The sequence below is a fragment of the Macaca mulatta genome, chromosome 4 (genome assembly GCF_049350105.2).
Source record: "Macaca mulatta isolate MMU2019108-1 chromosome 4, T2T-MMU8v2.0, whole genome shotgun sequence".
NCBI lineage: Eukaryota > Metazoa > Chordata > Mammalia > Primates > Cercopithecidae > Macaca > Macaca mulatta.
This window is the reverse complement of record NC_133409.1, coordinates 70114522-70140654: the sequence shown is the minus strand read 5'-3', so window position 1 is coordinate 70140654 and position 26133 is coordinate 70114522. Positions and strand designations below refer to the sequence as shown.

The following is a 26133-nucleotide window of genomic DNA, read 5'->3' as shown; positions in this document are numbered from 1 at the left end:
GCAGGAGACAGCTTGAGCTCAGGAGTTCAGGTTGCAGTGAGTTGTGATCACCACTGCACTCCATCCTGGGTAACATAGCGAGACCCTCTCTCTTAAAAAGAAAAAAAAAAAAAAAAAAGTTTTCATAAAGCACCATGTAAATATTAAATATAATAGAAACAATGATTTTTAATTCAAGATAAATAAAAAGTTATAATTTTCCCTTTTTTAAAGGCACCGTATAAACTTGAGTTCAGACTTCTTGATTACTCCTGATTTCTACTGGGACAGAGAAAACCTGGAAGGACTTTATGATAAAACATGTCAATTCCTTAGCATTGCCCGAAGAGTTAAGGTATGTATTTTGCACTTTTAATGAGAGAAAAAGACACGTTGTTGCCTGTAAATTGAATGTTTAACTGCTTGCAGAGAAATATTGTTTGACTTCCGTTCAAATCTCTTTATATTTCCCCTTCTTGTCCTCTATACAGTCACTTTTCAATTTTTTGTGTCAAAGAATCTTCTGATATTAGCTCTACAGACTAGATAAGGTTGGTGAATAAGATGAGAGTTTGGAAGCCTAATGGTCCATCAGGAAGTTCTTGTCAAGTATCAAGCAAGAGTTCCTGACTGCCCCTGATCTGTCATGGTGACAGCGAGAATAGAAATAAATTTAAGGAAGAATCATATAAGACAAGTGATAGGTAATGGCAGACCATGGAGAAGGAAGAATAAAGGATGACTGATGTTTGCCTGGAGGTGACAAGTAGAAAGGTGGAAAAACAATGAGAGGTCAGAGAGGAGATGCTGAGATTAGAGTAGCAACAAGATATCCAATTAGCTCCATCATGTAGGCATTTAGAAGGGCAGAAGCAAAGTCGAGAAGAGAGACGCGTATCCAGAAATCCCAGCACTTTGGGAGGCCAAGGTGGGTGGATCACCTGAGGTCGGGAGTTTGAGACCAGCCTGGCCAACATGGCGAAACCCTGTCTCTACTCAAAATACAAAAATTAGCCAGGCATGGTGGCACGCACCTGTAGTCCCAGCTACTCAAGAAGCTGAGGCCAGAGAATCACTTGAACCCAGGAGGCGGAGGTTGCAGTGAGCTGAGATTGAGCCACTGTACTCCAGCCTGGGTGACAGAGTGAGACTGCATCAAAAAAAAAAAAAAAAAAAAAAAAAGCTGTAGTGATGGAGGTAGACCACATGTGGAAAGAGCATAGAAAACAGAAAATTGACATTAGTATAATGTGTACACATAGTTCTGTGACATTTCGCCACATCTATAGATCCACGCAACCACACGATCAAGACACAACTGTGCCAGGTGCAGTGGCTCACGCCTGTAACCCTAGCACTTTGGGAGGCCAGAGGTGGGCAGATCACTTGAGGCCAAGAGTTCGAGACCAGCCTGGCCAATATGGTAAAACCCTGTCTCTACTAAAAATACAGAAATTAGCTGGGTGTGGTGGTGCATGCCTGTAGTCCCAGCTACTCGGGAGGCTGAGGCAGCAGAATTGCTTGAACCCAGGAAGTGGAGGTTGCAGTGAGCTGAGATCGTGCCATTGTGCTCCAGCCTGGGTGTTGCAGCGAGACTCCATCTCAAAAAAGCAAAACAAAAAGACACAAAGCTATTTTATCACCACACAGTTCTTCCTCATGCTACCCTGTATAGTCACACTACCCTCCCCTTACCCAGACTGTCCCTAACCCCTGGCAGTGAGTAATCTCCATCTCCATAATTTTGTCATTTTGAGGATGTTATATAGAGTCATACAGCATGTGACTTTTTAACTGGCTTTTTTCATGGAGCATAATGCCCTCAACTTGGATCCTTCCAAATTGTTGCTTGTATCAAAGTTCCTGTCTTCCTGTGGTTACTGAAACATTTTCTGGTATTTCGTTTTGATGTTATTTTTTAGTATATCTCTTTGCATAGATATTTAGTAGTTGCTCTGGTTATTACATCATATGTATATAACTTATTACAATCTACTGATTTCAACATCTTGCAGATTAAATGAAGTATAGAATCTATTTCCCTGATGGGTGATTGGATGCAGAAAAAAAAAGAATCCTTATTTCTTCTATATTCCTTTACCCTTCCCTATTTATAATTTTCTTTTTTTTTTTTTTTTTTTGAGGCGGAGCCTCGCTCTGTCGCCCAGGCTGGAGTGCAGTGGCGCGATCTCGGCTCACTGCAAGCTCCGCCTCCCGGGTTCCCGCCATTCTCCTGCCTCAGCCTCCCGAGTAGCTGGGACTACAGGCGCCGCCACCACGCCCGGCTAATTTTTTTTGTATTTTTAGTGGAGACGGGGTTTCATTGTGTTAGCCAGGATGGTCTCGATCTCCTGACCTCGTGATCCGCCCGTCTCGGCCTCCCAAAGTGCTGGGATTACAGGCTTGAGCCACCGCGCCCGGCCCCCTATTTATAATTTTCTTAACTATTCTTCTGCAGACATAGGAAACTTCATCAGATAATGTTATAATTTCTGCTTCAACCATCAAACATAATTTAGAAAACTAAGAAAGGTAAAGTCTATTGTATGTACCCATGTTTTTATCCTTTCTGTTCTTTTTTCCTTCTGATATTCTAAGATTTCTCTTACTGTTTTTTGTTTTGTTTTGTTTTCTCCAAGAACTTTATTTAGCCATCCTTTTAAGGTAAGTCTAGTGAGACAGATTCTCTTAGTTTGTCTTCATCTGAGAGTGTATTAATTTTCTCTTCATTCCTGAAGGATATTTCCTAGAAACAGGATTCTGGGTGGACAGTTTTCTTTCTTTCAGCACATGAAAAATGCCATGCCACTTTCTTCTGACCTCCATGGTTTCTGATAGGAAATCTTTCATAATTCTATGACATGTGCATTTTATCTTTTATCATTTCACAAAGTCTTTGAGGCTCTGTTCACTTCTTTTCCAGTATATTTTGTCTCTGTTAAGACTGGGTATTCCTTTGTTTCATCTTCTAGTTCATTGATTCCTTCCTCTGTTACATTCATTCTGCTGCCCATCATTGAGTTTTTTATTTCATTTATTGTATTTTTTAGTTCTAAAATTTCCATGTTTTTGTCTTTGTATCTTCTGTTTCTTTGCAGAGACTTCCTGCTTTTTCATTTGTTTCAAATGTGTTCAAAATTGCTTATTGAATCATTTTTATGATGGTTGCTGTAACATCATCTGATAATACCTAACCTCAGATACCTCTTGATGTTAGTGTCTACTGATTGTCTTTTCTTATTCCCTCTAACTAATTTTAATACCTCCAGTTTCCCTCATTGCCTCAAGTGTTCTGGCTTAATATACAAGGTCCTTCCTATTGTATCCCTTTTTCAATCATATTTCCTACCAATCCCCACATCCACTTTGTATCACATCAAAAATAAAGGATTAGCCTGGGAAACACAGTGAGACCTCATTTCTAGTAAACGGTTTTTTAAAAAATTAGCCAGGTATAATGGCATGTGCCTGTAGTCCCAGCTACCCTGGGAGGCTGAGGCAGGAGGATTGCTTTAGCGCAGGAGTTTGAGGCTGCAGTGAGCCATGATCATGCCACTACATCCCAGTCTAGGTGACAGAGCAAGACCCCGTCTCAAAAAATAAAAATAAAAAATACATTATTTATCATTTCAAAACCCTACCATGACTTATTGAATGCTATGTTCCACTTTAGTGTCTACACTTTTTTCCTCTAAGCTAGACACTGCCCCTTGCAAAACCACATCAAAGGTATCTGCAGTTGTCACTCATCTTGGTACCACCTATTCCTCTGTAGGTGTCTTCCAGCACAGGACAGTAGAGATCATCACCACTGGTCAGGGCAAGAAAACCAAGCTATGTTGCTCTTAGCTGACAGAGAAAGATTGATTAGTGATGGTTTAGGAATCAAATTCAGTGGACTCCATCAGTACAGTTTTAGATACCAAAGGTCTAACTAGACACCGATTTGACAATCAATTATCTGGTCAAACATGAAAAGCACTGGACTTTCTTGGTTGTCGACTGTGCACACAGGCTGAAGATCCAGAGGAGGCAACGGAGGAATACTAAAAGCTTTATACAGATGAGGTATTTCCTGTGGTTGTGTTAGCTATTCCTGTGTAACAAATTACCCCAAAACTTGGTGGACTGAAACACCCACTTACTGGCTGGGCACGGTGGCTCACGCCTGTTACCCCAGTACTTTGGTAGACCGATGCAGGCAGATCATTTGAGGCCAGGAGTTCAAGACCAGTCTGGCCAACGTGGTGAAACCCCGTAAATTAGTCAGGCATGGCGGCATGCGCCTGTAGTCCCAAGTAGCTGATTCTGGAGGCTGAGGCACGAGAATCACTTGAGCCCAGGAGGCAGAGGTTGCAGCGAGCTGAGACTGCACTACTGCACTCCATCCTGGTGACAGAGTGAGACTCCGTCTCAAAAAAAAAAAAAAAAAAAATGAAACACCACTTACTATCTCAGTTTTTGTGGGTCAGGAATCAGTGCAGCTTAGCTGGGTCCTCTGATGCTGTGTTTCTCACAAGGCTGCAGTCATCTCAGAGATTCACTTCCTAGTTCACTCGTGGTTATTGGCTGGATTTGGTGCTTCTCAGGCTATTAGATTGAGGCCTCAATTCCTCATAAGCTGTTGTCCAGAGGCTTCTCCATAGAGCATCTCACAATGTGGCAGCGTGCTTCACTGGAATGAACAAGTAGGGGAGCGATATAGCTTAGATCTGTATCCCTGCTCAAATCTTGTGTCAAATTGTAATGCCCCGTGTTGGAGGCAGGTCCTGGTAGGGGGTGATTGTATCATCAGGGTAGATTTCTCATGAGTGGTTTAGCACCATGTGCTAAACAGTGGTGCTGTTCTCGTGATAGTGAGTTCTGGCGAGGTTGTTTAAAAGTGTGTAGCACCTGCATCTCCCCTCGCTCTCTTGCTCTCGCTTATGCCATGTAAAGTACCTGCTCTCCCTTCACCTCTCACCATGATTGTAAGTTTCTGGAGGCTTCCCCAGAAACCAAGCACATGCCAGCATCATGCTTCCTGTAGAACCATGCAGAGCCATGAGCCAATTAGGCCTCTTTTCTTTATAAATTTGCCAGTCCCAGGTATTTTTTTATAGCAATGAGAGACTGGACTAATACAGAGAGGAAGAGTGACTGTCAGGAAGAGAATGCTAGTAAAACAGAAGTCACACTCTTTTGCAACCTCATCACAGAAGTCACATCCCGTCACTTTTGCTGTGCTCTCTTTGTTAAAAACAAGTTAGGGCCGGGTGCAGTGGCTCTTGCTTGTAATCCTAGCCCTTTGGGAGGCTGAGATGGGAGGATCACTTGAGGCCAGGAGTTCAAGACCAGCCTGGTCAACATAGTGATACTCCATCTCTTTAAAAAAAATTTTTTTCTTTAAAGCAAGTTATGGCCAGGCGTGGTGGCTCACGCCTGTAATCTCAGCACTTTGGGAGGCCTAGGTGGGTGGATCACCTGAGGTCAGGAGTTCAAGGCCAGCCTGGTCAACATAGTGATACCCCATCTCTTTAAAAAAAAAATTTTTTCTTTAAAGCAAGTTATGGCCAGGCGTGGTGGCTCACGCGTGTATCTCAGCACTTTGGGTGGATCACCTGAGGTCAGGAGTTCAAGGCCAGCCTGGCTAACATGGTGAAACCCTGTCTCTACTAAAAATACAAAAATTAGCTGGGCATAGTGGCGGACGCCTGTAATCCCAGCCACTTGGGAGGCTGAGGCAGGAAAATCACTTGAACCCAAGGGGGCAGAGGTTGCAGTGAGCCAAGATCGTGTCACTTCACTCTAGCCTGGGTGAAACAGCAAAACTTCATTTCAAAAAAAAAAAAGGCAAGTTATTAGGCTGAGCCTACTCTCGAGGGTAGGGGATTACACAAAGGTGAACACCAAGAGGCGGGGAGTCTTTGGGTGACATCTTAGAAATCTGCCTACCACAGTGGTTTTGAAAAAGATGGAGAAAATTCTAGAAACCTACTTTATGACCACTGACCCACATGATCCTCATACTAATAATTACTTTAATGGTTGCCAGCTTCAGGCCATCAAAGATGGTGGAACCATTGCTGATCTCATTGTGTTCTGAACTGTCAGCAAGCCAAATGCCACTGCTCTCGGTTTGGACGAGAACGTTAATGCCAAAATTGATGATCTGATCTTTGACCTGGGTGGCATTTGTTATCTGTCCATCCTCAGTATTCAAGATGGAATTGCTGAAGTCAAGTCTACAACTGAGGATACCCACCTGAGTGAAGAATACCTTGACAACTAAGTGCTCAGCTGTTTCATGGCTGAGATCAACTGCAGGTACAGAAAGGACACCTGTGAGAACAAGCAGGCTGCCCAAGCCCCTTCGGCCTCTACTAAATGTACTCTTCATTCTGGCGTTGGGGCCAATTTGAGATTGAGTCCCTCCATGAAGGGGTTCACATCTATGCCTCTGTGCACATGAGCAGCTGGAAGAATCGAAAGCCACCCATCCCTGGCACCCTACACCTGTGGAGAAAGCCATAAGCAGTGTCACCCAGACACACCACCAGTCCTTCACGGGTGGCTCCATCTATATCCCCAAGATTTAAAATCTCCTATAGGGCCGGGCGTGGTGGCTCACGCCTGTAATCCCAGCACTTTGGGAGGCCAAGGTGGGAGGATGGCTTGAGGCCAGAAGTTTGAGGCCAGCCTGGCCAACATGGTAAAACCCAGTCTCTACTAAAAATACAAAAATTAGCCAGGCATGGTGGTGCATGCCTATAATCCCAGGTACATGAGGGGCTGAGGCACAAGAATCACTTGAACATGGGAGACGAAGGTTCCAATGAGCTGAGATTGCATAACTGTATTCCAGCCTGGGTAATACATTGTCCAGTAAGACATTTCTCCAAAAAAATAATAAAGTAAGATAAAGTTTCCTACAGGAAGAACAAGAGCTGAATTTATTTACAGGCAGCATGATCTTGTATGTAGAAGACCTGAAAGAATCTACAAAGAAGCTACCAGAATAAGTGAGTTTATCAAGGTTTCAAGATCAATGTATAAAAACGGTTATCTTTCGTTATACTACCAATACACAATTGGAAAATGAAATTTTAAAAATACTGTTTATAGTAGCACCCAAAACTTGAATTACTCAGGTTTGAATTGAGTGATTCAACTATTCCAGAATAATGTTAATTAATCATTGGAGTAATCTGAGCAAGCTAATTGTTTATTTCATTCCCATCTCACTCTGGGACATCGTTTTTGGTGTGAAATCTTCTGCAGGAGTTATGAAATACCTAAAAGGTCTCAAAACTACATTTCTCAGTTTCTCAGCATCCCAAAGGCAGTTCAGACTCGTTGGATGATGTCAAGGTTATTTAGAAGGGGTTGAAAGAGTTCATCCTGCCTTAGGCTCAGCATAGTGTTGGCATTACAGTCTTCCAAGAAAACAGATGGAACAAAGAGTGGCGGGGTTTTTTTTCTCCCTCAAAAAGTAGAAGGGTCTTGAGAAAATAGGGGTGAGTAGGCATAATACATGCTAAAAAGTTGAGCACAGAGGTCCAGATGCAGAGAGCAGTTACACAGTGTCATGGGACAGAAACTAGTTGGCAGTGGATCCCTCGCTCCATTTTCTCACGTCGTTATCCCCCGAAGTCCTGTCATTGAGGCTTCTGTCCCCATGCCACCTACTCCGTGAACACTTGTTTGTTGTCATGACTTCTAATCCCACATTCTCCTGGTGATTTTCAAATGTCTCTCTCATCCCAGTCTCTCGTCTGCCTTCCAAACGTTTCTAGTTGCCCCTCAATCTCACAGATCTTCCTCATTGACATATCTCATTGCATCCTTTTAAAAATTATGTGTGCACCGTTTTCCACTAGAATGTAAGCCCCTTGAAATCGGAGACCATGATTATTTTCTTGCCTGTTCTTGGCAAAGGCCTCACATACAGTATGTCCTCAAAAAATATTTGTAGGATTTAGTCAGCTGATTTAAGATTTCAAAATGAAACTTATGGTATTCCCCCCACCCCCAGAATATAGTAAACCTTTTCAGTTCTCTATTTCAGCTCATGGGAGGACCTTCTAGCCTCACCTATCTAGTCATTCAACCAGAAACTTAAAAGTCATCTGGGTGTCCTTTTTCTCCTTCACCCTCCATATCCAGTCAAACGATCTTTTTATTTTCCTCTCAGTATCATGGATTCATTAACAAATATTTATCGAAAGCCTATGTGATAGGCCCTGGGCTGGTGAAACGGGAGTACCATACTGACCCCTGATTTCAAGCCCCCAACTATTAACGTTCATCCACACAGCCCCTCATCTTCCTTTCCCACCTGGACTTGTCGAATTCCTTCTTCACTCTGTCTCCAGACTGGACCTTTTTCCAGTCTCTCTGCACCCTTTGGCTGGAAGACAGAGACGTGTCTATTTCACCATTCTGTCTCCTCTGCCCAGCATAGTACAGTAAATGTTAAACAAATACTTCCAGATTGAAGAGGTCTCCCCATTACCTGCAGAATGAAGTTCAGATATTCTAGCATGACATGCTGCTTTCCTATTGCTGCTTAACCTAGTGGCTTATCAGAAATTTACCATCTTACTGTTCTGTAGGTCAGAAGTCTGGCATGGCCTAAAGTTAAGGTGTTGATTCCTCTTTGGAGACTGTGGGTGGAATCCATTTCCTCACCTTTTCCAGTGACTGGAGGCCACCCATATTCCTTGCTTATGGCCCCTTCATCTAACAAAGGCCAGTGGAATCCTCATATTGTATCATTCTGAACTCTTCTGCCTCTCATTTCCACTTTTAAGGACCCTTGTGATTACATTGGGCTTACACAGATAATCTAGGATTATCTCCCCATCTTAAGGTCAGCGAATTAACAACTTTAATTTCTTATACATTCTTAATTCTCTTTTGCCATATTATATTCACAGGTTCCAAGAATGAGGACATAAATATCTTTGGGGTGGGGGACATCATGTACACAGTACCTCTCACAATCCAGTACTAACTTACCTTTTTTTTTTTTCCTGAGACAGAGTGCAATGGCATGGTCTTGGCTCACTGCAACCGCCAGCTCCTGGGTTCAAGTGATTCTCCTGCCTCAGCCTCCCAAGTAGCTGGGATTACAAGCGCCCGCCACCACACCCAGCTAATTTTTGTATTTTTAGTAGAGACAGGGTTTTGCTGTGTTGGCCAGGCTGGTCTTGAACCTCAAGTGATCCACCTGCCTTGGCCTCCCAAAATGCTGAGATTACAGATGGGAGCCACCTGCCCCCAGCTAACTTACCTTCTTAACCTCACTTCCAAGCACTTTCTTCTAGGTTGTCCACAATCTAGCTATGCTTGTCTCCATGCTGTTTCCTATGCTTGACATGCTCCTTTCATGCCCCTATACCCCCACCAGCAACCCACCTTTTCTTCATGTCTGCTGCCTTTTAAAGCCTAATTCACATTGCCTGCCTCTGTGAAGCCTCTCCTGGTTTTTTCTTTGCTCCCTTATCTGCATGCTCAGAGCATACATGCCTCTATACCTAAATAAATAGAAAGCATGCTGTGGTAGTAGGGACTTTTTTTGTGTGCGCGCGACGGAGTCTTGCTCTGTCACCCAGGCTGGAGTGCAGTGAGCGATCTCGACTCACTGCAAGCTCCACCTCCTGGGTTCATGCCATTCTCCTGCCTCAGCCTCCTGAGTAGCTGGGACTACAGGAGCCGCCACCACGCCCGGATAAATTTTTTGGTTTTTTTTTTTTTTTTTTTTTTTGAGACGGAGTCTGGCTCTGTCGCCCAGGCTGGAGTGCAGTGGCCGGATCTCAGCTCACTGCAAGCTCCGCCTCCCGGGTTTACGCCATTCTCCTGCCTCAGCTTCCGGAGTAGCTGGGACTACAGGCGCCCGCCACCTCGCCCGGCTAGTTTTTCGTATTTTTTAGTAGAGACGGGGTTTCACCGTGTTAGCCAGGATGGTCTCGATCTCCTGACCTCGCGATCCGCCCGTCTCGGCCTCCCAAAGTGCTAGGATTACAGGCTTGAGCCACCGCGCCCGGCCAATTTTTTGTATTTTTAGTAGAGACAGGGTTTCACCTTGTTAGCCAGGATGGTCTTGATCTCCTGACCTCGTGATCCGCCTGCCTCGGCCTCTCAAAGTGTTGGGATTACAGGCGTGAGCCAGTGCGCCTGGCCATAGGGACTCTTGCTTGCACATTTCAGTGTGTCGTCAGGTGTTTGGGTTAATTGAGGTTTGAAGCTAAGTTGTTAGACTTAATAGGAGACTTTGGGACATTTAGGAGACTTGTGGTAATATGAACAGACTCTAAAGGAATAAACTGGATGATGATGAGGTAGTGGAGAAAGAAAATGTTGCCTGTTTTTTGGCCCAAGTTGAAAGAAAATGCAAGAGGCTGAATCAGTAGTCTGCAGAGAGAAGCAAGCTTAAGGATGAACATTAAAGACCAAGATCAAGTAGCCAATAGAAACAGACATTAGGAGGCCAGGCGCAGTGGCTCACGCTTGTAATCCCAGCACTTTGGGAGGCCGAGGCAGGCAGATCACGAGGTCAGGAGTTCAAGATCAGCCTGACCAACATGATGAAACCCCGTCTCTACATAATACAAAACTTAGCCAGGCATGGTGACACGCACCTGTAATCCCAGCTACTCACGAGGCTGAGGCAGGGGAATCACTTGAACCAGGGAGGTGGAAGTTGCAGTGAGCCGAGATCGTGCCACTGCACTCCAGCCTGGGTAACAAGAGTGAGACTCCGTCTCAAAAAAAACAAAAAAAAACAGACATTAGGAAAGGGCAAGAGGAAAGGAAAAGAGGGTGGGGAAAGGAAGAGGGAAGAGGCATGCTCTAAACATTTATACAGATTAGAAACTACAGGGTGACCATAACGTCTGGAAATAGGGGCAAAGGTGATGAGTGTGGTTCAGCGAGTTAGTCCTGTGGTTCCATGAGTAAAGTAGTTTCTTTTTTATTATTATTATTTTTATTTTTTTGGAGACAGGATCTCAGTTTGTCACCCAGGCTGGAGTGCAGTGGCATGATCTTGTCTCACTGTAGCCATGACCACCTGAGCTCAAGCAATCCTCCCATCTCATCCCCGCCAGGTAGCTGGGGCTACAGGCACACACCACGCCTGGCTAATTTTTTTGTAGAGACAAGGTTTCACTGTGTTGTCCAGGCTGGTCTCCAACTCCTGAGCTCAAGTGCTCCCCTGCCTCAACCTCCCAAATGCCAGGATTACAGGCATATGCCGCCCAGCCTAGTAAGGCAGTTTAATGCTATGTGCAAAAATCGTAACATGGTGCAGTAACACATTCCAATCAACTCCTGAACATGTACGTGTGATTTATCTCTTAACGTTCGCTGACCAAACCTGTAACTTCAGCATACCCCATGAGACAAACTGTTCTAAAATTTTGCTTCCAGGATTTCCAGTTTCCAGAAACAAGTGACTAAGATACTAGGTAGGCATTTAACAGTTGTCACATCCAAATTATGAATTCAAGGACTTTATTTTCTTTGAACCCCCACAGCCAGCTTGTTTGGAGGCATCAGAATGCAGAACTGTTGCTGTTCAGTTGAAAGCAATGCCATCTAGTGGTGTGTGTGCAGCAGGTCAAATGTTAAGCGTAGGTTTCTAGTAGAAAGTAAATTATCTTTAGGTCTTGCTAAAAAAACATGTTTCAAGTTTGCCTTTTTTAACTGCTAAAAAGGGCAGCTACTAAAAACTAGGACTCAAAAACCTATTTTTAGTTCTTCCATCAAAATCTTACAAATAGAGCTTCAGTATGCCAAGTATTTCTTGCAGTTAAATCTGTACATTACAAAATGTCTCTGGGTGGATTCACAAGAAACTGATAATGTTGCTGGCTGTCTCTGGGGAGAGAACTGAGGACCAGGATTTTTCACTGTATAGCTATAAAATTTTTATGCATATGACTGTATTGTTTAAATATAAATACGTTACTAAAATTTTTCTTACACAGGTCATGAATGAAAAACTTCAACACTGCATGGAACTAACAGATCTAATGCGGAATCACCTGAATGAGAAGAGGGCACTCCGCTTGGAGTGGATGATTGTCATCCTCATTACCATAGAGGTAAGGTGGAAGTGCTGTGTACCGTAATCAGTTACCGTCTCTTAACAAATACAGGGGCTATGCTAATAAGATAGTTTGAGATAGAAAATTATTAGCAGGAAAGAGGCTGACTTTGTTATCATTACTGTTTGGAAGTTTCAAATTACTATTTTGCAAATACATTAAAAGTAATTTTTGAAAAGGTTCACTTTTTAAAATTTGAGAGTGGACCTCAAGGTTCTGCATTTTTAAAGACAGCATTTGGAAAAAGTTCTAGCTGTTAATTTATAATGTACAGCTCAACATCAAATCAAGCATCCATGCCTCCAATTCAGTTTGCCATGTGAGAAAGGGCAAACATTTACCTTACTTTGGGAGCATTTCTCATTAAGCAGAATCTTGGAAGTCATTTTAGTTTGTACCCATAATTTGCCTGTCATGAAATAATTCTCACTTTTTATTCTAAGGTAATGTTTGAGCTGGGACGAGTATTTTTCTGATCAAGTGATAACCAAAGTGTCACTGCAAGAGATTCAGGTTCTACAATCAAAAAATAAATGTTCAGCCGGGCGCGGCGGCTCATGCCTGTAATCCCAGCACTTTCGGAGGCCAAGGAGGATGGCTCATTTGAGGTCAGGAGCTCAAGTCTGGCCAACATGGTGAAACGTCTCTACTGAAAATACAAAAATTAGCCAGGTGTGGTGGCACACGCCCATGATCTCAGCTACTCGGGAGGCTGAGGCAGGAGAATCTCTTGAACTTGGGGAGGTGGAGGTTGCAGTGAGCTAAGATCACGCCACTGCACTCCAGCCTGGGCGTCTCAAAAATAAAAATTAATGTTCACTAATGGGTGATCATTTAATAGGTGTTTTTTTAATCAAGAAATTATCTTTTTCAGCCCCCAATATATCGTCTGAATAAAAATGAATCTAGTGTTTACATCACTGACAATTCAAAAGGAAAATATTTCAGTTAAGAACTCTGGAAAACCTTAGCATCTAGGAAATCTTGGCAAATACTTTTTAAAGCCAAAGGACTTAGGTTTTAGACACCACAACTTAACCTATCCCCAGGGAATCCCATCATGACCCTGGCTAAGGGAACCATACAGGAACTCAAGTGTTGAAATCAATATATACAGGCCAGGTGCGGTGGCTCACACCTGTAATCCCAGCACTTTGGGTGGCCGAGGCAGGTGGATCACAAGCTCAGGAGATCGAGACCATCCTGGCTAACACAGCGAAACCCCGCCTCTACTGAAAATACAAAAAATTAACCGGGCGTGGTGGCAGGCGCCTGTAGTCTCAGCTACTCGGGAAGCTGAGGCAGGGTGAACCCGAGAGGCGGAGCTTTCTGTGAGTTGAGATCACGCCACTGCACTGCAGCCTGGGCAACACAGCAAGACTCAGTCTCAAAAAAAAAAAAAAATTAATATATACAATAACAATACAGGCTTGTTATGTGGCAGAGATGAAATCTTAAATACCTATTTTAGATGGCATGATTTGAGTATGGCTGTTCACTGGCACCTTTTATTAATGCTTTGTCCTTTCACCAAGTTAGTCACAATATTCTTCCCACATTTGTTTCAGACATATTTTGGGGAAATTTAAAAAATACCAAGCACAAAGAATCTAACATCTACATATTTACCTCCTTGGGTTGACAACATTAAAAAAAAAAAAATCACATCTTTTATCTTCATTGCCTTTTATGCATAACCCCTCATGCCCCACTATAGTCCTCACTTGTCAACTATTTTTTCACACATATCCTTTTGTTTTGCAACTCACTTAACTGCTACACAGTATTATACTTGAGAATACATTCATCTGATGGACATATTCATTTGCAGTTAACAGTGCTAGGATAAAACATCTGATGTCTTCCAGCGAGATTTCTTCAGTAGCTGTCTTCCATTTGAGGTACCTGCCTGTATGCCAAGGGTACCCACAAAAATTCTCCAAGGAGCATACAGGCACGAATAGTTCAAGAATTGCTTTTCAGGATGGGTGTGGTGGCTCACGCCTGTAATCCCAGCACTTTGGGAGGTCAAGGTGGGAGCACTGCTTGAGGCCAGCAACCCTGTCAAAGTAACTTTAAAAATTGCTTTCTAGATGAAGTTCCTCCTGATTTTCATAAAATCAACATACCTGTGTACACATCTGCAGTGTATCCTGTTCTTACCATCTTTCCTTATCACACTTACACAAGAGACATCTCTCACCTATCCTCAATAGTTTGGTCCACTATATTCAATAACTTTTAAATACATTAAATCTATTTGTCAACATTTTTGGAAAGCCACAAAAACAGGAGAACAATTTCAAAGATTGCTAAATGCAACCCTCCTCTAATTGAGGCCATTATTTTTTTCCCATTTTTTTTAGGAGGTACAATTCCAGTAAAATTTTACTGCAAGTATCAATGTATAGAATTTGCTGTTTTGGTCAGCTAATTAGTAGTAACAATGTGAAATAGTCCAGAAAAAAAACATGAACATTTGATGCCTTATGGTTACAGCAAATTAAATACTTCAAGTTCTATTAAAAAATTTACAAGAAATAAAAGGATCAAAAGAGGTTCATAAACATTTATTAGCATAAAGTGTTGTAAAAGAAATGTAACACAAATACATTTTCAAGAGGAAAAACATTTGCATAGTTCACCTGTTTACATGGATCATGGTGGACATCAGCTCAGTACACTATTACAATGCACTAAATTAGAAGGGCTTTCCTTAAGTAACAAAACAGCTTTATTTTAAAATACCAGTATTTATGATACACTGGCAATTACATCTTTTTCAACTAATCTTATGATTCAAAACTTCAACTTAAAGTTATGAAAGTTTAAAGAATTGTTTTAGTTGTAACATAAGTAAAAACTTTCACTTAATAAAGTAAAAACTTAATACTAAGATCACCACCTCTCTAAGAACAAAATGACCAAGAAATTACACAGAGTATTTACAGCCTAAAGTAAGTACATTCACCACTGGCTCCCAAAATCCTCAAAGGGGTATCTAATTTCTATCACACATGAGAGCTCACTGATTAAGACCAACCTGGATTTGAATTGTTTCACCACAAATTCTTGCTGTTATAACCTTGGGCAAATCACTGAACCTCTTGGGCCTCAGTTTCCTCATCTGTGAAGTAGGTTTAATTATTAAACTAGCTCACAGGTTGCTGTAAGGATTAATGAAATATGTGTGAACAGGAGGGTTTAATTATTAACCTATCTCACAGGGTTGCTGTGAGATTAACTCCCAGATGAAATGGAGGCTAAATCAAATTCCCAGGAACCATCTTTGAATCTTTAAGAAATATCATAACTGAAACTTACAGAATAGACGTTACTGAATCCTGCACTGGAACAGAAAGGTTAATTTAAATATAAAGCAATATTTTCACTGTATAAAACGGGTTGGCTCCTCAGTGCAAGCCCAAAAAGGCTTTTTTAAATGACATATTTTTGCATATACCAAACAGCGGTGGCCAACAGGTATTCTGGGGTGCCTTCTTGGATAACCATAGCAGTCAGAAGCAGACTTTTTTTTTTAAAAAATACATAAAATCAGTAACTTTCTAGTTCTACCATTTTAAAAATAAGCCGTATTTGCCTGTTTTAAATTACTGTCCTGTCTACTACCTAAAGCAGGTTTTCCAAAGTATGGTCCTCAGACCAACTGCATCAGCAAATACTCAAGACTGTCCCGTTAGTATTACTGACTCCTGAGTTCTACACCATACTAAATCAGAACATGTGCGACCACAGCTAGGAAATCTGTTTCTTCTAATTCTCCAGGAGACTTATGCTCCCTAAGCTCTGAGAAACACTAACTTAGTCTATGTATTGGTTTATACTCAGGTTACACAGATTTTAAATAATTCATTAGCGCACTCTTGCTAAGTACTAATCTCAAGTGACTCACTTCTCTCTTTCACCAACCCAATCTCCTCAGACCCTGCTCTATGCCTTTACAAAGTACATGTGTTGGGATAAGGTGATGTGGATGAGAAGTAGAGGGAATTTTTCCAAATCCAAATATCTAACTTTCAGCGCTCTCCATTGGTTCTGAATTGCCATTTTAAAGGAAGGTCTTAATGTCACCATTCTAAATTCCCTTCCCTCATAGAGGGTTAATGAAACAATTTTTTTTCTTTTTTCTTTTTTTTTTTTTTTGAGATGGAGTCTCACACTTTTGTCCAGGCTGGAGTGCAGTGGAGCCATCTCAGCTCACTGCAAGCTCTGCCTCCCAAGTTCATGCCATTCTCCTGCCTCAGCCTCCCAAGTAGCTGGGATTACAGGCGGCAGCCACCACGCCCGGCTAATTTTTTGTATTTTTAGTAGAGACAGGGTTTTATCATGTTGGCCAGGCTGGTCTCGAACTCCTGACCTCAAGTGATCCTCCCACCTCAGCCTCCCAAAGTGCTGGGATTACAGGCATGAGCCACCACGCCCGGGCAACAAAAGTTTTTAAAGACCACATTTTCACCTTCTCTGAACAATATCAAACAAAACGTGGACTTTTAAATGTTTTAACAACAAAACCTTTCCACATCCCCTAGACTGTTAATCCGGGAAGCATGCAGCATTGTAAAACTGACTCATACTCATTTTATTTCATCCAATTCTACAATTATTTATTAGAAATTACGATGCGCTACTCTAAGATCTAAGACACAGTGCTAAAGATGACACATAGGGCCTCTGGCTTTCACGAAGCTTACATTCCAATGAAGACAGCAGGAAAACTAAGTAATCTGCTTATAGACAGATGCTCTATAAAGAAAGCTAAGGCTGGGTGCAGTGGCTCATGCCTGAATTCCAGCACTTTGGGAGGCTGAGGCGGGTAGAATCACCTGAGGTCAGGAGTTCGAGACCAGCCTGGTCAACATGGAGAAACCCCATCTCTACTAAAAATACAAAGTTAGCCAGGCATGGAGGCATATGCCTGTAATCCTAGCTACTGGGGAGGCTGAGGGAGGAAAATTGCTTGAACCCGGGAGGCGGAGGTTGCAGAGCTGAGATGGTACCACTGCACTCTCCAGCCTGGGCAACAAGAGCGAAAATGCGTTTCAAAAAAAAAAAAATCTACACAAGAGGTGTAGAGAGGTGATGTGAAAAGTCAGGAAAATGGAACAGACTAGTTAAAGAACTTAAAATTTACTTCAGATTTAGACATCACCAGTTGAATTTTTAAAACTCAAAACAGTAGAGATTCTGGTTAAGTAGAAACTTGACTTTTAATCTAGCTTCTACACACAAGGCTTGGGAAGTTGCTTACTCTTTTTTTTTTTTTTTGATACGGAGTCTCGCTCTGTCGCCCAGGCTGGAGTGCAATGGCAGGATCTAGGCTCACTGAAAGCGAAGCCTCCCAGGTTCACGCCATTCTCCTGCCTCAGCCTCCCGAGTAGCTAAGAATACAAGCGCTCACCACCACGCCCGGTTAACTTTTTGTATTTTTTAGTAGAGACGGGTTTCACTGTGTTTAGCCACAAAGGTCTTGATTTCCTGACCCTGTGATCCGCCCGCCTCGGCTTCCCAAAGTGCTAGGATTACAGGCGTGAGCCACCGCGCCCAGCCAACTCTTAACAATTTAACAAAAACGATGGAATTCCAATCAAATCTAAACCTCTAGCCACAAAACCTTAAAATCAAGGTGCTGATCTTAATCTAAAAAACCTCATGTGGTTTGGGTTCTGGTTACCTTAGAGATTTTGACTCTAAGCACCCAACGGCAATTAGGATTAGCTGAAATACTTGGCCGATGGTTCACTACTGAAACCTGATGAACTGGAATCCTCTGATTTTGTCTCTTTTCAGACAAGGTGACCAACCATTCTAGGTTTTTTTTGTTTGTTTTTTTGTTTTTTGAGACACAGTCTCACTCTGTCACCCAGGCTGCAGTGCAGTCACAATCTTGGCTCACTGCAAGCTCCACCTCTTGGGTTCAAGCGATTCTCCTGCCTCAGCCTCCCAAGCAGCTGGGATTACAGGCGTGCACCACCATGCCAGGCTATTTTTATTAGAGACGAGGTTTCACCATATTGGCCAGGCTGTTCTCGAACTCCTGACCTCGCGATCTGCCACCTCAGCCTTCCAAAGTGCTGGGATTACAGGCATGAGCCACAGCACTTGGCCCCATTCTAGGTTTGACTGGGACCAAGGGGTTTCCTGGGAGCAGCCAGACTTTCACTGCTAATACTGGCAAAGTCCTGGGCAAACCAGGACTGGTCACACTATCTTTGGCCACATTTTAGAAACTGGTACTTTAACAGCCACCTTTTTCAACTCTGGACTTTGCGGCAACTCTACAGAGCTTTAATATGGATCAACTACTAAAAACAAGAACCTTCCCTAAAGAAAAGCATGTTAATGTCACGCACGGTTTTTACCAATCAGGTGGAAGTAATTTTTCCCTATAAATTTTACCATTTTTTTACTTTTAAACACAAAAATCATGAGCCAAACACTACTTGAAGAACTGTTAATGAATTCAGATTCACATTTAGGAAATAATGATTCAAAATTAAAATATCTTTAAAGATCAGTTTTCAATGACTGATAGATGTAACAACTTGGACAAATCGCTCTTAACCCAACCGGGCTGGGTAAAAGAAGCCAGTCTGCAAAGGCGACATACTGTGTAATTCCATTTATGTAACATGCTAGAAAAGGTAAAACTATAGTGATGGACAACAGACTGGTGATAGCCAGAGGTTAGGGGTGGAAGCAGCACAGGTCTATAAAGACAGCAAAATAAAGTGATAGACCTGGCCTACATTCTCGTGTTGGTGACTACACAAATAAATACTATGTTAAAATTCACAGAACGCTATACTGAAAAAAAAGTCACTTTTACTACGTAATTCTAAGGTTTTTTTTTAATCAGTGATTTCAAAAATACACTAATGATTTTATCATTTACTGAGGTACTGTGCTATGCCCCCTTCCTGTTTTGTTTTATATTCACCCAATGTTATGAGATAATTATTATTAACCCTATTTGAGGAAAAGGAACACTTGAGGCTCAGAGGTTCAGTAACATGCCCAAAACCATACAGTGTGTAAGGGATGGACCACAATTCCAACCCAGATCTGATGCCAAAGGCTATATTCTCAACCACTACCAAACACTACACTACACTCCCCTCTGTTCATAAATATCAACCACTCTGTCCCTCCCAATGACAATATCAGGAGGCTATTGTTTCCTTATTCTGAACTCAATACACTATTGATAACGTGAACATAGGGAGAAGCAAAACATGATTCTAGAGCAGTGATGTCCAACTGAACTTTCTCCAATAATAGAAATGTTCTGTATTATGTGAACTACCAAAATATGGTAGCCTCTAGCTACAGGTGGCTACTCAGCACACATGGCTAGTGTGACACTGACTTGAACTGGACAGCACAGTTCTAGAGAAATAATGTGACAAGAATGTACATGCCACAGAAAGAAGCAATTTATTAAATTATGATGGTAACTCACCAACAATAAAAGGAAAATAATTCAAGGGAGATGTAAAGGAATGAAGCTAAAAAATGCACCCCCCCCCCAAAGCACGTCACAAAACTAAGTCTATCCTTTTTTTTTTTTTTTTTTTTTTTTTAATACGGAGCCTTGCTCTGTCGCCAGGCTAGAGTGCAGTGGCACCATCTCCGCTCACTGCAACCCTCCGACTCCCTGGTTCAAGCGATTCTCCTGCCTCAGGCTCCCGAGTAGCTGGGATTACAGGCACGCACCACCGCGCCAGGCTAATTTTTGTATTTTAGTAGAGACGGGGTTTCACCATGTTGGCCAGGATGGTCTCCGTCTCCTGACCTCAGGTGATCCGCCCGCCTCGGCCTCCCAAAGTGCTGGGGTTACAGGCGTGAGCCACCGCACCCGGCCACTAAGTCTATCTTCTGAACACCTGGTCACCCTCCAAGATTCAGCTGAAGTATCAACTTTATCTACACACCCACAGCACTCTGCACATGTGCGGTATAGAATAAATTGTATACTAAGTTTATCTGTGTTTTTCTCCCCCAATGGACCGTGAGCACCTGAAGAGCAGAGATAAGTATTCATACATGCACCACCAGCATCCAATACCTACATCCAGATGCTTTCTGCAACAATAAACACTTTTTTCACTCAGTTTGAGTGGGAAAATGATCATCTTAGATCCTTTAACTACAAATTCAACTCAATTCTGCAAGCATTTGAGTACCAGAAGTATACATAAAAAGAGGTACCTGCCCTCAAGGAGCTTACAGTGAGAATGAGGGATACAAGATATAGGTAGACAAATAACAAGTAAAAAGGGTAATCAAAATTAATTGCATACAAACAGTACTTTAGGACAGAATAGAAACCGTCAGGAATCATAGTGGTAAGCGAAAACTGAAAAATGATTTAAGTAGCCATTATCCGGCCGGGCACAGTGGCTCATGCCTGTAATCTCAGCACTTTGGGAGGCCAAGGCGGGCAGATCATCTGAGGTCAGGAGTTCGAGACCAGCCTGGCTAACATGATAAAACCCCATCTCTACTAAAAATACAAAAATTAGTCGGGTGTGGTGGTACACGCCTGTAATCCCAGCTACTTGGGAGGCTGAGGAAGGAGAATCACTTGAACCCGGGAGGTAGAGGTTGCAGTGAGCCAAGATCATGCCACTACACTCCAGCCTGCACAACAGGATTAAGACTCCATCTCAAAAAAAAAAAGTAGCCATGATCCCATTCTGTGAAGCAAAGGCGTAAGATAACTTATTATATCCCAACCTATTATTTAGAAAAGCCTAATGGATTAAAAAATAATTTTAAGGAAGTCTTTAGAAATTTATCCTGCCTTCACTCACTACCAACATCATCCTATTCCTTATATCACTAAGCTAAAACTAGTCTTAGAACAAAATCCTTCCAGATCAAAAATTCTATGAAAATTTCACAGCATAAAGAAGTGTAGTCTTCTTTACACTTTTACACTTAAATTCTCATCAAGTCACAACATCCTTCTGGGTTCTCAAAATGGGCTAATTGGAATTAGTTTGCACAGTACATCTCATGGTGAGTATACAGGCAGCATCTGGAACAGTCTGTTCAAAGTAGTTTGAAATCATTTAATAAGTACATTTTCTGTTTCCTCTAAAAATGAACAGGAGGGGTGCTAGTATGAGGAATATAGACACCAAGCATTATCTGTATTTTAAAGCACATTATAATATGGAGGTCTGCAAACTGGAAGACTGGCAGTTATACAGCGTAATTTCTTAATTTTCTCATCTTTATCAGCTCACGTTATTCATGACAAAGGTCAGAGAAAATTTGTGAGATTTTCCTAGAGTGAATGACCTTGGGCTGCTTAATTAAATTATTTGAGCCTGCTTCCTCAAATTGAAGATTGAGAAGGAAGTGTGACTAGATGCCCTCAGAGAGAAAAACTGAACTAAGATAATTACTTACAGGTTGACTTCAGCATGTCATTGGTTCAATCCTAACTCATCTTTAAAATCGAAAAACAGGCCAGGGCGGTGGCTCATGCCTGAGATCCCAGCACTTTGGGAGGCAGAGGCAGGTGGATCACCTGAGGTCAAGAGTTCGAGACCAGCCTGGCCAACATAGTGATACCCCATCTCTACTAAAAATACAAAACTAGCCGGACGTGGTGGTGGGCGCCCGTAATCCCAGCTACTAGGGAGGCTGAGGCAGGACAATCACCTGAGCTCGGGAGGCAGAGGCAAGGCTGCAGTAAGCTGCGATCACGCCACTGCACTCCAGCCTGGGCGACAGAGCAAGACTCCATATCTAAATAAACACATAAAATATAAAGTGGAAAAACATATAAATGTGGCACCTATTAAAATACGTCCATAATTCTTTGATACTCTTCCCTTGAGTTTGGGCTGGACTTTTAAGTGACTTGTTTTTAATAGGATATGGCAGAAGTGATAGTGTGTGGCCTCCTCTCTGCTCTTGCTTGAGTCACCTACTCTGGGGGTAGCTAGTCTCTGATGTGAGGACACTCAAGCAGTCCAATAAAGAACTTCCACCATCAGCCATAGCTGACTTGCCAAACGAGAGCCACCTTGGGACCTCATGAAAAACCCTGACCCAGAACCACCTAACTAAGCTACTCCCAGATTCCTGACCCACAGAAACTACATGAGATAAACACAAGTTTATTGTTTTAAACCACTAAGTTTTGGGTTAATTTGTAACAGCAAGAGAATACACCAGTATTTTTTAAATAGTGGGTCCTGAGACTCGTTAGTGGTTGAAAAAAATCAATTTAAGGCAGCAATATCAACTTTAAAAAAAAAAATAGAAGATAGTACAGTATATTACTCTTAATACAAGCACTATTTCCTAAAAATTGTGTTTGTTTTACATGTATGCGTATACTAGGTGCAATTTAAAATGTGTTTCTTATAACTACAGCTGAAAACATTAAAACCCACAAGTCTAATCAGTAGGTTTAAAACAAAAAGCTCCCTAAAGCATAGGGAGTTCCTTCAGGGACTCTGGTCTCAATAACAACCAACTATAAAACAAGCATTTTCTATAAACTTTATGACCAAAGCAACGAAATGTAAGACACTCTCACAATACATCTTTTCTGATGTATACACTAAGCTTGATACACAACACACAGGACATGGTTATCTGCCCTAGAGTTTAATGTTTAACATGTAAAAGTATGTCATTTTCCTAATTTAAGAAATTTCTCAACAGGACTTCCTTCATAAAATTAGTGAAAAATGCTGCTTTGGACTCAAACCGCATTTATTTTTTCCTACTATTATTATTATTTTTTTTTAATCAATGTTAAAGGAAATTTCATCTTCAACCTAAGCACACACACACTCACAAACACAAGAGATCTAGCACTATTAAATTGTTTTCTGGGCTGGGCACGATGGCTCACACCTGTAATCCCAGCACTTTGGGAGGCTGAGGAAGGTGGATCACAAGGTCAGGAGATGGAGACCATCCTGGCCAACATTGCGAAACCCTGCCTCTACTTTAAAAAAAAAAAAAAAAAAAATTAGCCGGGCATAGTGGCGGGCACCTGTAGTCCCAGCTACTAGGGAGGCTGAGGCATGAGAATCGCTTAAAACCAGGAGGCAGAGGTTGCAGTGAGCCGATATCGCGCCACTGTACTCCAGCTTGGGCGACAGAATGAGACTCCATCTCAAAAAAAAAAAAAAAAAAAAAAGTTCTCTGCTCATTGTCCAAGTCTCATTGGAACTATTCTCTTCAGAATACAAGCAAGTGCATATTTTTATGGTTGTGTCTCAGCAGAACACAAACCAAAACTTTCAGCAACACCAGACTGCAGAATATTCATGCAATCTTTTGATGAATCCACTCAGATTGCTTGCACTGTGATTTTCTTTGAAGTAAAAAGTGTTAAAAACTATTTCTGAATTCCTAATTTACCAGATTCTCAAAATACCAAAATAAATTGGCACATAATCAAAGAGTGATTTAACTTTTTTTTCCTTTTTAGATAGGATCGCACTCTGTTGCCCAGACTAGGGTGCAGTGATGTGATCATGGCTCACTGCAGCCTCGAACTCCTGGGCTGAAAGCGATCCTGCCACCTCAGCCTCCCAAGCTGAGATTATAGGCCCACACCACCATGCCTGGCTAATTCATTTTTTCTAATACATGGGATTTCCTTATATTGTCCTGGCCCATCTGCAACTCCTGGGCTCAAGCCATCCTTCTGAAAGTCCTGGGATTACAGGTGTGAGCCACCACGCTCAGCCTTTTTATTTTTCTTATTACTGTACTAGGGACATTTGTGACTTTCCCACAACGAGACTTAGTAGAGAACTGAAAGCTTCCCTTGGCCTTATCCTGAAATACACTAACTAGCTCTTACTTGCCACGGCTGTTTTCTCCTCAACCCTTGCAGATATATGTATCCATATAAATGTTTCTATTTCAACAAGTTGTAGAAAATATACAGTCTGTATAGCTCTCTTTATAATGCTATTACTTGATGATCCTGACTACAAGTTGGAATTATCTGCATACTTGGCAAAATTCAAGTGTGGCTGCCTATGCCTCAAGAGAATGAGCAGCAAACCAGCCCAGTCCTAAATTCGAGTAGCAGCTCTTGAAGAGAATAGGATGCACTTGATAGGCTTTCTTTAGGACTGATACTCAGTTTCTGGGCTTACCCTTGGGTTTCTTTCTATAAACCTATAGAGTGGAGCGCTAGGAAATACTCTGATCTCAAAAATAAGCATAGTTACTTTGACTTAAGACCAATTACTCTACACACATAGGCAAATTTCTGCCCAATGGTATCAAGTTCAGCATTAGTTATGCCCACTTTTTCTTTTATTTTTTCTTAAATCAGTATCACTCTTCACATGAGCACTCCACCAACACCATAAGGTTGAAAAATTTCAGAATGAAAGTCCAAAAGAATTAAGAACCTACAGATCTCTATGATTCTCTACAAAATAATCAACATCATTTTAGTTTCCTAATAAGATGAGATGGACCTCAATACTCAAGTCAATCCAAGGAACCAGGCATGCCAGTCTGAAGGCCAACTTTGATGTTCCAGTGACAGCGCTGCAGTAGAATACTAAGATCAGAATTTGGTTTTGGAGGCAGACATTTACTCACTAAAGTCACTTATCTAGTTGATCAAAAAACAGTAAAGTTCAAGGCAAGTGTACACTGAATCTATTATCCATCTGAGAGCCACTGAAGCTACACAGCTGCTTATTTTGTCTTCAAAGAAGGAATTAGTCATCAGTACCTGCAGGTATAACAACATTGCTAAATAAAAGATTTTTAGGAGGAACACTTCTATGTATTAAATTGTCTTAAGATGGTAAGCTTGCCTTAAATGATTTAAACTATGTGCCAGGCATTGGCTGGTGGTCAGACTGTGTAAACCAACATGGGTTAGACATCATAACCAGGTTAGCATGACTTGAAACCAGAGTATCCCAGAAACTGCTGCCTCCACTTCCTTAAGAATGCAGCCATATCCTTTCTAAATCTCAAAAAATCCTAGATGTGTAAAGATATCATTAAATTCCAATCCTCAAAGAACTAAACTGCATTTCCCCAAAAAACACACGAATTCTAGAAAAATGGCAACAACCAAAACTTTAAAAAGTTAAAAATGACCAGGAAATTCTAACTTATCTGCCTTGTTTCAGGATCTCCCCGTTGAAAGATTTTCCAAACCTCTAAATCTAACAGAATAGCCAACACTGGAATGCATACCTCAAAGACCAAAACCTAACAGGAGAATAAATTGTTAACAAACACGCGTTGCAGACTTTCATTTTTGGGAGGCCAACACTTCAAAAACGAAAATCCAGTTGCTGAAATAACTATCAAATTCAACCCTAACAGAAACATCTTACGTCGCTCAACTAATCTGCAAGGAAAAGGAAGCAACTCTACCTCTGTGCACAGTACAGGCATCTGTACTTCGGCATGACTTTCAGTTACCATTGGTGACAGGAAGATACTGGTTTACAGTATCTCCCCGGTTTAAAACAAACACGGAAAGTCAAGGGACAAGGGTAACGGCCAAAAGATCTCAAGCAGAAGCCGGCAGAAGTATACGAGCAGCGGCTCTCCATCTCTACCCCGAGCATCTCAAGGACTTGTCCTACCTAAACACTTTATGTAAACAAGGGGGCTTGTGACTCAGGCCTCCAGCCCCAATAGGTGGAGAGAAGTTTCCTCGCCTCGGCTGCACATGGTCTGCAGAAGTTTGGCTGGAGCAGAGCGCGGAGCCTGGGTGGGAGCGGCAGTGGAGTGCTGCAGGCGGCGGCGGCGGCGGCAGAGCAGCAGGAGGCGGAGGCGGGCGGGGGGAGGGGAGCGGCTGGGGGGGGCGGAGGGGGCTCTTGCCGCCACTGCTCTCTCGCCGCCTCTCCCCCCCGGCGGGAGCCGCTCGCAGCCTCTGTGCACAAGTCTCTCCGCTCTCTCGGTCATGTGACCTTAACGTAACCGGACAGGAAAAGCCCCGCCGCCGCCGCCGCCGCCGCGCCGGAGACACCGACCGCGGCGGCAGCAGCAGCAGCAGCAGCAGCGAGAGGCAGAG

General features: G+C 42.3%; 1 protein-coding gene across 2 annotated transcripts in view; it reads left to right on the top strand.

The window, feature by feature from the left end:
* The window catches only part of RMND1 (required for meiotic nuclear division 1 homolog), a 47746-nt gene extending 34852 nt beyond the window's left edge, over positions 1 to 12894 (top strand). The window contains exons 10-12 of one of the 2 annotated variants that reach the window (XM_028846745.2): positions 214 to 334; positions 11952 to 12068; positions 12515 to 12894. In XM_028846745.2, coding sequence (XP_028702578.1) covers positions 214 to 334; positions 11952 to 12068; positions 12515 to 12547 — 271 coding nt within the window. In that variant the 3' untranslated portion in view covers positions 12548 to 12894. 2 annotated transcript variants of the gene reach the window in all.
* The last annotated feature ends 13239 nt before the right edge of the window (positions 12895 to 26133 follow it).